A 14,630-nucleotide genomic window follows, 5' to 3' on the forward strand; every position below is an offset into this window, starting at 1 on the left:
AAAATGACAAGAAAAGATAGTCAAAATTTAGTTGAATTTATAGTGGATATTTTCGCAGCCGCCCAGATTGCAAATTCGCTATTCCTCACTTTTTTTTTTGGCTGCACAATGTAATCCGGAATTTTACGGAAATTTTGCGAATACCAAGAGTACCGCCATTGAGTAGAGAGTTACTTGAGTTAGAGAACTTTTGCTCGTGTCATCAACTCTAAAGTCTCAGAGATTCACCCACAATCTTATCAGGTTCAATTTAGTTTACAATATTACGGCTTTTTGTGGTCAAATATTATAGAGGTATGTATTGCAGGATATTAACCTATCTAATGAGATGTTCTTGCCATCATTGAAAAATTTGAATAATCAACAGTAATAAAATCACTTAATGGATTAGTGGTGGTAGCTCTAGACATTATTAATTCATGTTGTTCTAATTCTGACTTCAAATAATCAATAACCATTTGAAATTTGCTATTAGAAATATCATTGTGTTTTTCTAATTTCTCAATTAAATCATAATCTTTTATAATTGATATGATTTGCTTATGTTCTTCTTCAGAAGGAGTGGTGGTGTTTTCTGTAGTGCTTGACGGAACTGGTGTAGTATCATCCTCTTGACTAACTACAATTAACCAAGTGTTTGCAATTTGCTCATAAGCCATTGACTTAGTATACTGGAACTCATTATTTGAAAAGTTTGGTATATTATGAATCAAATTAGTTACTTCTTGTAAAAAGGTTAATGAGTTTATTATACTGGATTCAATTGGTGGCAAATAGTTCAAGATGAAATCACTTAAGCAATTAAAGAATTCCTGTAAATGAGGCTTTATTCTCAAATATGAATAATCACTTTCAACGTCACACTTATAAGGTAAATGATTAAGGATAGAATCAAACTTGGATTGTAACAACTTAATTGAATTGGATAATTGAGGTTTGGCTGCTAGTTTTATAATAGAAGATTCAATTTCGGGATGTGTACGTAACAAGTCTTGTAATAGATTTTCTAAGTTTGATTTATCTAAAACTTCAATTAATCTATTAGTAGGTAATGATTGTCCAATTATCCGTGGAGTTTTAGACCGTTTCGATTTAGATATAGGGGTAGGGATGGAATATTTTCTTCCGTGTGATGTAGTTATAGTCTTAGGTATATCGTCATCATCGTATCTTCTTTTCTTGGTATTGGGTATAGAAGTTGTGGTTAATGTTATGTCTGATTTTGAACTTTCTTTGCTTCTACGATGTTGGTGATCATGGATGGTACTTTCAGTGGCGTTTGATGGGTTAGCACTGACGCCCCAGTGGAATCCAGCTGTCATCATCTTGTTATATTTTTTGTGATATATATTGATTACTTTGACGAGTGGCAAATATGTGTAACGAGTTTGGCAACAATAGGAAACTTTTGCGCGAAGAGTGGTGGTATGTACTGTAAAGTGCTATGTGAAAGCTAATATGTTGGTGTGACCAAATATATAGTATGACAGTTGTCTAGTGAGAATGAATAAACCTGTATTCAGATGAATGGCTGTAGTACCTATACTATTACTGATAAAAGTATTGGTGAAAAATGTAAAATGGTAGAATCCTTATAGAATGTAACCAACCAGGGTGAAATTACTAACGTTTCTTTTTTTTTCTTCTTTTAAGCCCAGAAGAAATTTTTCTGTTTATTTTCTGATTACACGACCTATGCATAGGTGCTACCAATCTAAACCACAAGATACAAACAGGTTAATTGTTACCGAAATGTCTTCTCTAAGTGTTCCTTAATTGTTCCAGTCACTTAAGTGGGAGCTTTTTGACAAGCCAACCTGGAAATAATTTGAGTCTTGTCATTTGACTTTAGAAAATTGTATTCTAGTTGGTGGCTAATTCTAGCTTGAAGGACTGATTGTAACTTTGAACTCTTGCCAACATTACAACATTATAAGCATAAAATATCCAAACAATAAATGCTAAGAATCTGGGACTAATCATTCCTGGCCTAGAGAAACTACACGTTGTTGGACCTGGCTGTGTTCGTTGTAAAACAATTTCCAAAGTGGCAACAAACTGTTGCACGACACACAAAATAAAATCCCAAGATTGATGTGTTGTTGACTGTATCTGAAGATCTAATAGGTGTGTTGCACTTGTTTTTTATGAGTTAAACTGCAACTAAGTCAACCGTTGTCAAATTGGATTTTGGTTGCCAAATATTGACAAAAGGGAGACCTTCCAAACGCTCAATATCACGGTTGAAACAACAAATATCCAAGGAGAATAATACTTACTTGATCATTATTAATACATTATACCTATTTAAAGTGCATTGATTGAATTTCAAGATGAAAGATTTGAAAGGAAATGTAAACAAGAAAAGCGGTAGCAAATCTTTGCATCCACTTTTATAGTAAAATAAATTGAAAACTCGCACGACCTTTTTAATAATAATAATAATAATAGAAGATGGATATAGACCCAATCTATCACCTTTTTGCTGTTTGACTTTGATAAAATTTCCTACTTGTGGAGTTTCATAAAGATATATAAATTCACCCTATATACATACAGTAAAAAAAAACGGGATTTATAAACAAACAACTAAACTTAATAATAATCATTTCCTTCATATTCACTTTCTATATCATCATCATCATCAACAAATTCAGACTCACTATCCAAATCATAATCAGCTTCATTAAACTCTTGAAATCTATTACGTTTAATCTCAACTTCGTCATCAGTGAGTTCATTGGCAAGACTAGATGCAATTCCACCTACACCACCAGTTGAATTGGTAAAACTTCCTCCATTGACATTTTCTTGTTGTTCATCATCATCATCTTCCGTTTCATACAATTCAATCTTCAATTCTTGTAAAATATCAAAACATTCAGCCAATAATGCATTTAAAGTTCCTTGACCTTCGGGGATTTGATTATTTACAATAAATTTCCCATCATTACGTAAATTATCCAAAGAAGCCAATTTAAATTGGAATGGATATAATTCACGTAAATTGTTCAATCCATGAACTCTCTTTAATTCTAATAAACATCTTTTAACGGTGGTTAATTGATTGTGTATTGGAGTTAAACTTTCACTTACTGGTTCACTACTTTCCAACAATTTGTAAATGATCGAATAACATCGACGAACAAGGTATAATGTAAGGGCTTGGTTTTTCTTGAAATGTTTTTGTAAAGTGGGGTCAATGTTGGCAGCCTTTTCTATTAATGATAATCTTTCTTCATCTATAGTTTTTAATAACTTCTGATAACTCCATAAATCAGTTTCTCTCAATGTCCATCTTCTAGTCACTAAAACATTTTCTAAAGTTAATTTTAAATCGGATAACTGGGTATATAATGATTCATATTTGGAGTTTAATTTAGTGAATTCTTCATTAAGAACTAATGACTTGGCTAATAATAACGATAATTCTGTTTGCTTGGAGTCATCATCAGCTGCATTATGAGCGATTAAATCTTCCATTAGATTGTTACATTCATCGATTAACCCATTCAAAACAGCTTGTATTGAATCTAATCCTTTTGGATCCAATAATTCACTTTTAAATTTCCCATCGGATTCATCTCTTAGTTTTTCAATCTTCTTCAATTCTTGCTTGAATTGACTAACTCTAATCAACAACTTCTCCTGTTTGATAATGTTGTGATGTTCCTTATCATTTAATTCAGTTATGTATGCTAAAATGTTCTTTCTTAATTCAATCAATTTATGATAAATTGGTTCTAAATCCAGAGGGATATTCTTGAAATTGTTTTCCAATTCCTGATAGACTGCTTCACACTTGATCAACTTATTACGTAATAAAGTCTCTTCAATTTGATGGGATTTGTCAGCTTTCTCCTCTTCGTCGTCATCATTGTACTTATCACCCTTGTTGATTATAATATCTCTAATTTCTTGTAATCTTTTACCAATGGGCTGCAAGTCTTCTTCAGTATAGACGTTAGATTCTTGTAAATGAAGTAATAATTTCATAACTGTAGATAAAGAACTATAAGTAGCAGGAGCAAACTTGATCAATCCACAAGTGACAAAGCATAATGATAACAATTGACAAATATCATCAATTAACAAATCATTAGCATTAGGTAAATTCAAAGTAAATCCTTTCAATTCTTCATCCTTTCTAGTCAATTTCAAATCGTTCAATAAATTCAAAAATGAATCATAAATTTGGTAAACTTGTTTGGAGTCAATGTATTTATTCCGATTGTTCTTTAAATCTAATAATGTCTTGTACATGGTAGTGAATTTCTCGTGCAAAGGTTTCTCATAGGTTGGAATATTAACCTTCTGACTGTTGGAACCACTACTACTTGGAATGATAGGAGTAGCAGAAGCAGATAACCCGCCAATTGGAGTACTTGGAGCAGAATGGGGTGTAATAATTGCATTGGTCATTTTTCTTAGGTGATTGTATTTTTTTTTGAATGTGTCTAGATTTTTACAACCACTTGTTTATCCAGGGTAATTGGTTTGTTAGATAATCTTTTTTTGATGGTTTTGATGAAGTGCAGATGTGGGGGTATGTTTGTGTATGTATAACGGAATATAGCAATTCAGCAATTGTAATGTATTGTCGATGGCTTGGCTACCGGAAGGCTAGGGAATAAAGTTTGGAGACACTTTGAGAATTGATGGGTTTTTTTAAGGGGTGAGCGAAAATTTGAACCCTTCCGCACGCCCCCCGCTGATTCACCACCGGCAGTAAAAAAAAACAGCTCACAACGCCCTTGCCCAATCCCCGGGCATATTTTTTTACGTAGAATGGTAGTAGCCGGATTAATTGAAATTCACTGGTTCAATTTGAAATTATGTGCTACAGTTTGTAATTACAATTGTGTCTCTATAAATCGCGTGTGGTTAACCCCAGATTATATGTATTTTTTCTCTATATATAAGCTTATAGCTTATTCCAACAACAAATCGTCGAAATCATCTTCATCATCGTCGTCGTCTTCATCTTCAGCAGCTTCTTGTTCTGCCAATTGTGCGTAATACGCAGCCAATGCGTCTTGTGCTTCTTTATCCTTCAATTCCGAAGCATTAGTACTAGTATTAGTGAATTGGTTGGTGGAAGGTTCCGGAGTTGCCATGGTGGAAGATTGTTCAGCTGTTGATTCAACTTCTTCCTTCATTTCAATATCGTCAATTGAAGGCTTTTCTTCATCTTCCTCCTTTATACTAGAAGGTGTACCTTCTCTTTCATCATCGTCAAACTTACCAAATGTAGCTGAACTTTGTCCCACAGTACTTGAAGAATGCCATGATGGTAATGCATTTTGTTCCAACTTTTGTCTTCTTCTTTCTTTTTCTTCCTGTTCTCGTTCATAGTTTTCATCATTGGCGGTAATGGAAACATGCAATGTAGCTTGAGATTTGGATGCTGCAGCGGCAGAAGAATTGACAGATCTTGATCTAGAACTGATCTTGTTGGACAACGTGTATGATGCGGTACTTGAAGATTGTGCGGGAATGGATTGGATTAATGCACTTTCAAAATCATTATCTTGAATGTTTGAATCGTCAATGATCTTTAAATATTTAATTATTGGATCAACCTGCTTCATTAATTTTTCCAATTTTTCTTGTTTTAATGTAGCTTGTTGTGATGAATCATCTTCAATAAGAATACCTTGACAGACATCGCATACAAATTCAGTCTTGTCTTCACTTAGTAAAGAAATCGCGTCAATCTGACTGACTTTCTTACCACATCTTGGACAGACATAGCCTTGAGGATTACCAAAAGTAGACATTTCTTGCTTAAGGTGATTGACTATGGAGTGAACTTTCCACTTTATAGAGTCGATAGCTTCAGTGATGTGAATAAAGAAATAAGTTCTAGTGACAAACTTCTGTTGACTGTTTTCTTCTCTTTGAATGTGATTAATCAATAACCTATCTTCGACAAGTCTATTACATAATGATCTAAGCTCTTTACGTTTGATCCCTAGAAGGTGAATTAAATCATCTTCACTTAACACTGAATGTCGTAATACTGCATCCAATATAAGAACATATGGTGTACTATAGAATCCTCTGCTGACGAATCTGATGAGTGATCTAACTGAATCGTCCATAATAACTACACAATGTGATGTATTCGTTGAGGTTGGACGAAGTAGATGATGGCTCCAAAGAGGCAAGATTTACTTTTGAATTTTCTATGATCCTTTAACTAGTTAGTACTGGTACTTACTGTGCAGTAGAGTATATTTCAGAATGATGTTGTATTCACGTGCAACGTATCATGTGATTATGAAATTGCTAAATACGCGAATTTATGTTGCAATGGATTGATTGTACTTCCCAATTAGGAAATTCGTTAAAATCGTGTCGCGAATTAGTATACAGGATGTTTTGTTTAAGGTGACAGATGAAATTAACAGAACACGCGTTTTTCTGTAACAAAGGAGCAAAAGACCCGCCATTAGATTTAATCTCATCAGGACAGAGGACTTTTCATATAAAATTAGTTTCGCTTTCCTGATTTGCACTTTGAGCAGTTCAAGTTTTGCTACAAGCATTTTACTCATTCTACATCTGCTATTTTTTTATACCCACACATATATATCTATATATATTCATCTAGTAGTACCCGTCACAACTTTTTACATCAGTGCTGCCAGTTTGAAGTCTACATTCCATACAACCATTTCACCACATTTCCGCACTATCCACACCTAATACCAAGAACTTTCCGAACCATCCACACCTGTTTCAGTCATGTCCACCACAGGAAGAGTACAGCATGGTACAGGAACGCGATACGCGCTACAAGAATCACCATCAAGCTTTAATGCAGTAGCTGCTGCCCCTACTGGTACATTCATGGATACCCCATCTAAATCTTCAACAAAAGTGATCACTACTCCTCCAGAGACGTTATTCATTGTAAGAAAGAAACAAGGAACTTCTGCTTCAACTACCGCTTCGTTTGAAACACCAATCAAGACATCTTCTTCGATGAGTGGGAATATCACGACTACATCACATTTAGATCCTAGTATTATCAACCAGAACCACAAATCCTCGTACCTTTCACCAGCTTTTTCATCACCTTCCCAGTTTCATTCAATCAACCAATCTAGTCCGATCAAGAAAAACCAACTGGCACAGTCACTTCCAACTCCTAGTGTATCTTCAACAGTCAGCAGTACATCTTCTACAAAGAAGACCAAACCAAAGGAATCTCCGGCTTTTAATTTACATTCCCATGATAAACCACCATATTCATATGCTACGTTGATTGGAATTTCCATATTGTCGCATCCAGACAAGAAATTAACGTTGTCATCGATATACCAATGGATTTCCGATACTTTCAAATATTATAAACGTGAAGATGTCGGATGGCAAAACTCTATTAGACATAATTTGTCATTAAATAAAGCATTTATAAAGGGGGAGAAATCTAAAGATGGGAAAGGTCATTTCTGGTGTATTAAGCCTGGGTTTGAAGAACAATTCTTGAAAAGTAGAAGTGTAAAGAAAAGTTCCTATCATGAAGTAATGGACCAAATAAACCAGGCCAATATAATCAATGCTAGACTAAAAGCTGAGGCTGAAGCAAAAGCTGCTGCTGCTGCCGCCGCCGCTGCTGCCGCCGAGACTGCCGAAGAAGATGAACCAGAATCAGTTTCCAAGGAAAAGACCACTAATACTGCTGAGTCCAAGGATTCAAGTTTCATTAAAGAGAAATCATATTCTAATATCCCCTCATCCCCAACTTATATTCGAAAGAGAAAACCTAGTAATCATGATGATGACACTAGCGATGATGAATACGATTATACTTATAATGATGAAGACGAAGATTTAACTTATATTCTTGATCCACCTACCAAGAAACAAAAGCATGATCATGAGTTAGGACCTCCATGGGAAAATGCATCACATGATACCATTGTTCTTGCAACCCCCAAAACAACAACTAACCCACCATTTACCATCAGTGAATCTCCAAATAAACCATTATTAGCTGGCAAGAATCTCACATATACCTCATCATTTAGTTGTAATTCCAACTTCGAATTATCTCCTATCAGACCAAGTGAAACTGGACCATTGTTGGAACCGATCACTCCAGCTAATTTGCATATTCAGAATCATCACCAAATTTTGCAACCGCAACAACAACATTTAAACCCTTATATTCAATCCATGAAACTATCACGTACTCCCAAATCAAATATCATGAAGACACCATTAAGAAATATCCGTACTCCACAAACAAATTCCATGATTAAGAAATTATGGAATTCCCCTTCATATTTAGAAGATTTTTATTTCAGTCCCATGAATCACATGTCGCAACATAAGTTGGCATTGCCGGTACCTGCTGGTAATTTACCTTCTTATGATGATGACGATATGATTTTACGCAATTTAGAACAACATCAACATGAAATTCAATCTTCGCCAATAATACTGGAGGATAATAATAATGATGATGACAAGAGTTCGCCAAAGAATTTATATCATGATTTAAAGAAATTGGAAGGTAATTCTGCATAAAAGTTGGGTCATACATATAGTATATTTAATTTATTGGGGTTGATTTTAAGGAAATCAATGGAGGAAGTCAAGTGTATAGGTTTGTCTTTAATAAATGTAATAATTTGTAATATTAGAGTTTACCTTTCTCATACAAGCATTGAAAATTAATTGATGATTGAAACATTGGATTTATTTACTATTCTACCATTGGTGGTATTTCTTTTCTTGTAGGCTTGTTATTATCGTTTATTATGTGTATTTCTACTCACTGTATCCCAGCTTGGCTAGATTATAAGTAGATTTTGAGGGGGGGGAGGTGTACTTTATTTACTTGCTAACTAGTATGTACTCTCGCTTCATGGGCTCGCGTGTGGGATAGAACAGGAAAAGTTGCATTCGTTGCGGTCCGATTTTCCTTGCTACACACTACACTGCTTTCAATGCTCATATCTGAACAAGTCTTGACTTGTTTTATCTCTTGGTTTATGCTGGGATCAAACTGTGTTGTCCAATCTTCTATGAGATTTCCTTGATAATAAGGGCCACAATCGTAGTTTACATTCTCTTCTGAATAATGTATGTAATTCTAATCAGTTGATGCGCAACCTTTACAGCCACAAGTAATGCATTCAGTTTTCACTTTATCTTCATTGTCATTTTCAAGTAATTTCACCTTAGGAACACGACAAATACAGGTTCCACCATGATTCTTTTCCATAATGCAAGAAACACAACATAACTTCTCATACCCAGGCTTCTTCCATTTGGCAATAAGGTCTTTATTCACATAGCTCTGCAAAAGAAGCCAATCATATAGCTCCCGAGAGATACGTTTATTCACATACATATCATACACGTATCGCGATATTTGATGGTCTATTTGATATATTTTCCATAGCGATGCATGTTTGTTGGTGGTTGTATCTACTTTTTGGGCTTGTTTTAATTTAGCTTGGTATTTGGTTAAGGTCGGCTCAAGTTTAGAATATCCCGCTGGTGGAGGGGCATTCTTCTTGACTTTCTTTATCTTAGGCATTGATTCTTGTATAGTGTATGTATAAAAGAAAGATGGAGTTAAAGAGATGAGTCTGGGTTGAAAGTTATTAAAAAATAAATAAAAAAAAAAACTAAATGGCGACAGCAGCAGGATTTGAACCTGCGCGGGAAAATCCCAACTGATAGCCCGAGAAGAATTCGAGTCAGTCGCCTTAACCACTCGGCCACACTGTCCAATTTTTTTTTCTGAGGAATTTTCAGTGATTGGGTAATCCAGTATACATATCAGGTGAGTCTGAATAATTTGCTATTTTCTCAATGAAAATACCAATAATTCTATAATTTAATAGGTATCCCAAATTTAATTCTTATTATATATCTTATTTTAAACCAATATTGAAGGAATGTGAATTTTATGGGTACTGTTGGAGGCGGTGAAATATTGGATATAATTTCGTTGGACAATTTTGAAAATTTTCATATATCCTTCATTTTTTTATTTCAATATAGATTTAATTCCTTGTTTTGAGTCATATAGGGTTTGAATATATTATTAGTCATGTCAATTGGTAGTTATGGAGGGTTAATTTTTAAATTGTATTGAATTTTGAATATATTTGGTGCAGAAGTTGCAAAAAATTGGTATTGAAAGATTATTTAGACATACAACATTAAATTCAGTATACTCTAATATAAACTCATCTAATTAATTTGTTCATAGTTGGTTTATAAACAAGAGTTATATTATCGTGAGGGAGATCGTCATCCACGCCAAATATTGCACTATTTGTTGTATTATTTTTATGCCCCGCGGAATTGATAATAATTTCCGCTAATCTTTTTTTTGGACCCTTTTCCTCGGAAACCGACCCCACAAAAGATTTGAAATCTAAACAACTCTGTTCCTTACTACATCACACAACATGCTTGATTTAAAGGGAAGAGTAGCTCTTGTTACAGGGGGAAGTGCAGGACTTGGTGCTGCTGTCGCCCACCAATTGGCAGCCGAAGGTGTAAATATCGCTATTAATTATGCTAATTCTAAAGAACGTGCTGAAAAACTCGCCCAGGAATTAACTGATAGATATGGAATTAAAAGTATTGTCCTTAAAGGTGACGTATTTGACACAGGAAACATTCATAAACTTATTGATGAAACCGTGTCACAATTGGGTGGACTAGATATTGTGGTGTCTAATGCTGGTTGGACCAAGATTGTTCCTTATGATAAGCTTGAAGAATTGGATGATGAACTTTGGGATGGGACGTTCACGGCTAATGTCAAGGCACATTTCTTTTTGTTCAAAGCTGCTAAGAAAGTGTTTGATAACAATAAAGATGGTGGTGTCTTTATTGCTTCAGCTTCCGTGGCTGGTAGAATCTGTTATGGATCAAGTATTCCATATGCTGTAAGTAAAGCTGCCTTGATCCATTTAGTAAAGATGTTGGCCAAATCCCAAGGTCCTAAATGTCGTGTGCATGCAGTTTGTCCTGGGTTATTATTGACTGAATGGGGGAAACGTTTTCCAGAAGAGAAAATTGCGCAAACTTTAGAAATGTCGCCCATCAAACAAATCACTGATGTTGACGAATGTGCTGCTCAATTTGTATTATTAAGTAAATTAGAAACGTCTACAGGAAGTATTGTTGCTATGGATGGTGGAATATCTATATAATGGTCTATTAGTAGTTGTATGTACAAGTTAGATGCACTTTATTCCTAACGATTTTCAGTGTATGAATATTAACATAACCTTTAAATCCTCGACCTTCACCAAACCTATAAGCAAGAAAGTTGGTTGCATCCATACAACTCTTGTAAGAAACCAGATTATTGTCCAAAAGTATCAAATTAATTTAAAGTTTTTGAGATCCTTAAAGGTTTGAACACCGTATTTAAAACTGATAATGTCAAATCCGCAATATTATTAGTTTGGGAAAGGAGGTTAATAATTTCATGATTAAAATTTAGTAGATGAAAACTATTTGAATTGAGTAGGATATTTAACGATGATTGTTCAATGTTTGATGAACAAGGTGATTTAAGTAAGATAGATATGATTCTAAATGAATTAGTGTTTCATATCAGAGCTAGGAAGACCAGTGCTATTCCGTTTCTTTGATAAAGGGATAAGTAGATTTTTTGTATATTTTATATGTTGGATGTCTAAATATTAACTTTGAAAAGTACATTTCCGCTAGGACCAAGTATTTAAGAGAGAAATATTCCAGATTTCAACAGAACCTCATGGAAAATCCTCAACCTTAATATGACGACTTAGACCTTAATGCAGAACAAAAGTTCCTTACAATAGTAAAAAATTATATATGTATAAAGGTAATAAATAATCTATAGAATGTATATTAGCACCATTGAAGTATTAAGAATCAGAACCATTAAGAATCAGAACCATTGAAAACCATTGAAAACCACTAAGAACCACTATTATCTTTGTTGAATTCTTCATTGCAAGCAGCAGTATCAACTACACCAATAAAGTCACACGGGCCCTATGTAACAATAAAAGTGAGTTTCAGCTACTATAGATTGAATAAATTAGATATTCCCACCAAAATACTAAGAACCTTAGAATCATCGTCATATTATTTGAATCTCTTTGCAAGCAGCAGCGTCAACTACACCAATAAAGTCACATGGGCCCTATGCAACAATAAAGATGAGTTTCAACCACATTTTGCTCAGAAAATTCAAATCGTTTGATTTTGATTCTAGGATATCTTTCTCTTATAAGGGGGAGGGGAGGGGAGGAAATATAGTTGGTAGTGAAGATGATGGATCTTTATCTTATAATCAAAATTTGAACTCGTAGTAATTATCAAGTTGTTTTGAACGTCCCAATCGCGTATATGGTTTTCTGTGTTCTCGGTCGTATTCCACATTGCCTTTATCAATGAAGTATTCAAAAAATTTAGTAGTATCTTTCCCATCTTCTAGTTCACACATCATTGCCTCAGTTGCATAATTAATATTGTTCTTTGATTTAAGAACTGACTTGCATATGTGAACATGATTTGTAGGAAGACCATTGATAATAGAAGCAGCAGCAGTTGTAGGGATAGTTGAAGATGAAGTAGATCTTGAGGAGAAAGGTGACAGGCAAAATGAATAGCTATTGGAAAACTTTCGTTTAAGGAAATTAAATTTGGAACCAGAAGTTTGGGTACCGTCTAGTTGAACAGTTTTAAAAGCAACACACTCAGCATTTCTTTTGAATTTAATATTTCCCTCACATATTAACGATTCTTGATAAGGGTTTTCAAACAGGGAGATCTCCATAGGACTTTCACCTAATGCATTTTCTGGTCCAGACAATGGTTTATTAGTGACAGTAAAAGTAATTTGGTATACTGGATCCTTTCTCATAAAGTTAAAAAATCTTTTGAATTTCTCCATCTTTGAGAGTTTCTTCAATGATTGAAAGGTTGATTCTGAGTTGATTGACAATAAGATATTTTTATCTCTTGGACAATCTTCTTTGTCGCTTGAACTATACTCATATGGTGAATCTTCATCCGAGCGGGAATAGGCATTTGATTGTGATTGTTCTAAAACTTCTTCCGGTTTATTCTTGTGAATAATGTTTCTAACCTTCTTCATGGAACTAATGCATTTGGATGATTTTTCATTGGTAGGTTCAAATTCTTCTTGATAACTTGATACTTCAAAAGAACTGATTGATGATTCATAGCTTAGGACTTCATCGAAGGAGCTATTGAAATATTCACGTTCAACTTTGTGAATGAAATTTGTAATCCTTTTCAAAATGCGTTGGAACCTCGATGATTTAGTAATGGGAGCTTCAGGCTCAACGTTAGGAGTTAGAAATTCACTAAAGAAATTGATGAAAGGATCAAATTCACCTTTATAACTTAGACCTTCTGTGAAGGAGTTAATAAAAGTTTCAAGTTCAGATTTATAACTTAGGATTTCTGTGAAGAAGTTAAAACAAGGTCCAACATGAACTTTATACCTCAGGATTTCTGTGATGAAGTCAATAAAAGTTTCAAATTTGATGTTTTGAATAATGTATGTAATATTCTTGATGAATTTTGGAATCTTCTTCATGAGTTTTGAACTTTTCTTCAAAATCTTTGGAATCTTCTTCAAGAACTTTGGACTTTTCTTCAAAATCTTTGGACTTTTCTTCAAGAGTTTTCCAATCTTCTTAAACAGTCTTTTGAATTTGGATGATTTAACTATATAAAATTCAGATTCAACTTTAGAGGTCGAGAGTTCACTGATGGAGTTAATGGAGGTTTCTTCAATTGACGATTCATTAGTGGAGTTGGCATGTTCATAAGTTAGGACTTGTTTAATGGATTTAATGAAATGTCTAGGTTTGGATTTATGAATAGTTTTTTTAGCCTTCTTCAAAGCACGTTTGAATCTGTATGATTTAGTATTGGGATATCCATATTCAACTTCAGAACTTGGAAGCTTGCTGATAGAATTAATGGATGATTCAAGACATGGAAAGTCAGACTTGGAATTTATGGAAGGTTCACCACTTGAGAATTCTTTGGGTAAGTAATGATCATAACATGGGACTTCATTAATGGAGTTGATAGGACTTTCAGGTTTAGGTTTGTGAATAATTTTTGTAACCTTCTTCAAAGCACGTTTGAATCTGAATGTTTTTCTAATGGTAGGTTCAGTAGTTGGCACTTCAATATTAGAGTCAATGGAAGGATGAGGTGTAAACTTGGTAGTTATGACTTTATTGGTGATGTTAGATGAAGTAGTTGTATCTTTATTGATGATAGATGAAGTAGTTGTGTCTTCATTGATGATAGGTGAAGTAGTTGTGTCTTCATTGGTAGAAGCAGAGTGCTTGTTAAAAACTTTTCTGAATGATAAATGTAAAGTCATTGTTAATTGAAAAAGTTTGAGTTGGTTAAAACTTGATGTAAACTTGAAAGTGTTGAAGGAGTAAATAAAATTAAACTAATATCAAATCAGTAAAAGGTTATTTGGTAAAGAAGAAAGCGAAAGAAATTAATTTGAAAAGAAGGGAGATTTGCTGCAAATTTATAGACCAACTTTTTTTTTGCAACCAAAGTTCACAAACACATTTCTGATAAGACTTGAA

General features: G+C 34.1%; 7 protein-coding genes across 7 annotated transcripts; 2 read left to right on the plus strand and 5 right to left on the minus strand. All coding sequences in view use genetic code 12, as the record gives it.

Moving 5' to 3' along the window:
* Positions 1 to 281: 281 nt before the first annotated feature.
* SPAPADRAFT_62896 (uncharacterized protein) lies at positions 282 to 1,601 on the minus strand (the record flags this gene model as incomplete). Its single annotated transcript, XM_007376970.1, has 1 exon — positions 282 to 1,601. One exon carries the CDS (start codon positions 1,323 to 1,325, stop codon positions 321 to 323), a length of 1,005 nt encoding a protein of 334 aa, XP_007377032.1.
* A 994-nt stretch (positions 1,602 to 2,595) lies between these two features.
* Positions 2,596 to 4,422, minus strand: SPAPADRAFT_56931 (uncharacterized protein; the record flags this gene model as incomplete). Its single annotated transcript, XM_007376971.1, has 1 exon — positions 2,596 to 4,422. One exon carries the CDS (start codon positions 4,420 to 4,422, stop codon positions 2,596 to 2,598), a length of 1,827 nt encoding a protein of 608 aa, XP_007377033.1.
* Positions 4,423 to 4,841: 419 nt separating this feature from the next.
* Positions 4,842 to 6,154, minus strand: TFA1 (transcription factor TFIIE subunit; the record flags this gene model as incomplete). Its single annotated transcript, XM_007376972.1, has 1 exon — positions 4,842 to 6,154. One exon carries the CDS (start codon positions 6,102 to 6,104, stop codon positions 4,932 to 4,934), a length of 1,173 nt encoding a protein of 390 aa, XP_007377034.1.
* A 322-nt stretch (positions 6,155 to 6,476) lies between these two features.
* On the plus strand, positions 6,477 to 9,613 carry HCM1 (Hcm1p; the record flags this gene model as incomplete). Its single annotated transcript, XM_007376973.1, has 1 exon — positions 6,477 to 9,613. One exon carries the CDS (start codon positions 6,751 to 6,753, stop codon positions 8,539 to 8,541), a length of 1,791 nt encoding a protein of 596 aa, XP_007377035.1.
* On the minus strand, positions 9,110 to 9,559 carry BUD31 (U2 snRNP complex subunit; the record flags this gene model as incomplete). Its single annotated transcript, XM_007376974.1, has 1 exon — positions 9,110 to 9,559. The coding sequence occupies one exon, from the start codon at positions 9,557 to 9,559 to the stop codon at positions 9,110 to 9,112; it is 450 nt and encodes a 149-aa protein (XP_007377036.1).
* An 814-nt stretch (positions 9,614 to 10,427) lies between the features above and the next one.
* SPAPADRAFT_62901 (SDR family NAD(P)-dependent oxidoreductase) lies at positions 10,428 to 11,284 on the plus strand (the record flags this gene model as incomplete). The annotated part of the gene is made up of 1 exon (XM_007376975.1): positions 10,428 to 11,284. One exon carries the CDS (start codon positions 10,443 to 10,445, stop codon positions 11,193 to 11,195), a length of 753 nt encoding a protein of 250 aa, XP_007377037.1.
* A 981-nt stretch (positions 11,285 to 12,265) lies between these two features.
* SPAPADRAFT_68222 (uncharacterized protein) lies at positions 12,266 to 14,410 on the minus strand (the record flags this gene model as incomplete). Its single annotated transcript, XM_007376976.1, has 1 exon — positions 12,266 to 14,410. One exon carries the CDS (start codon positions 14,408 to 14,410, stop codon positions 12,332 to 12,334), a length of 2,079 nt encoding a protein of 692 aa, XP_007377038.1.
* Positions 14,411 to 14,630: the final 220 nt, after the last annotated feature.

Source organism: Spathaspora passalidarum (assembly GCF_000223485.1).
Source record: "Spathaspora passalidarum NRRL Y-27907 unplaced genomic scaffold SPAPAscaffold_6, whole genome shotgun sequence".
Taxonomy (NCBI): Eukaryota; Fungi; Ascomycota; class Pichiomycetes; order Serinales; family Debaryomycetaceae; genus Spathaspora; species Spathaspora passalidarum.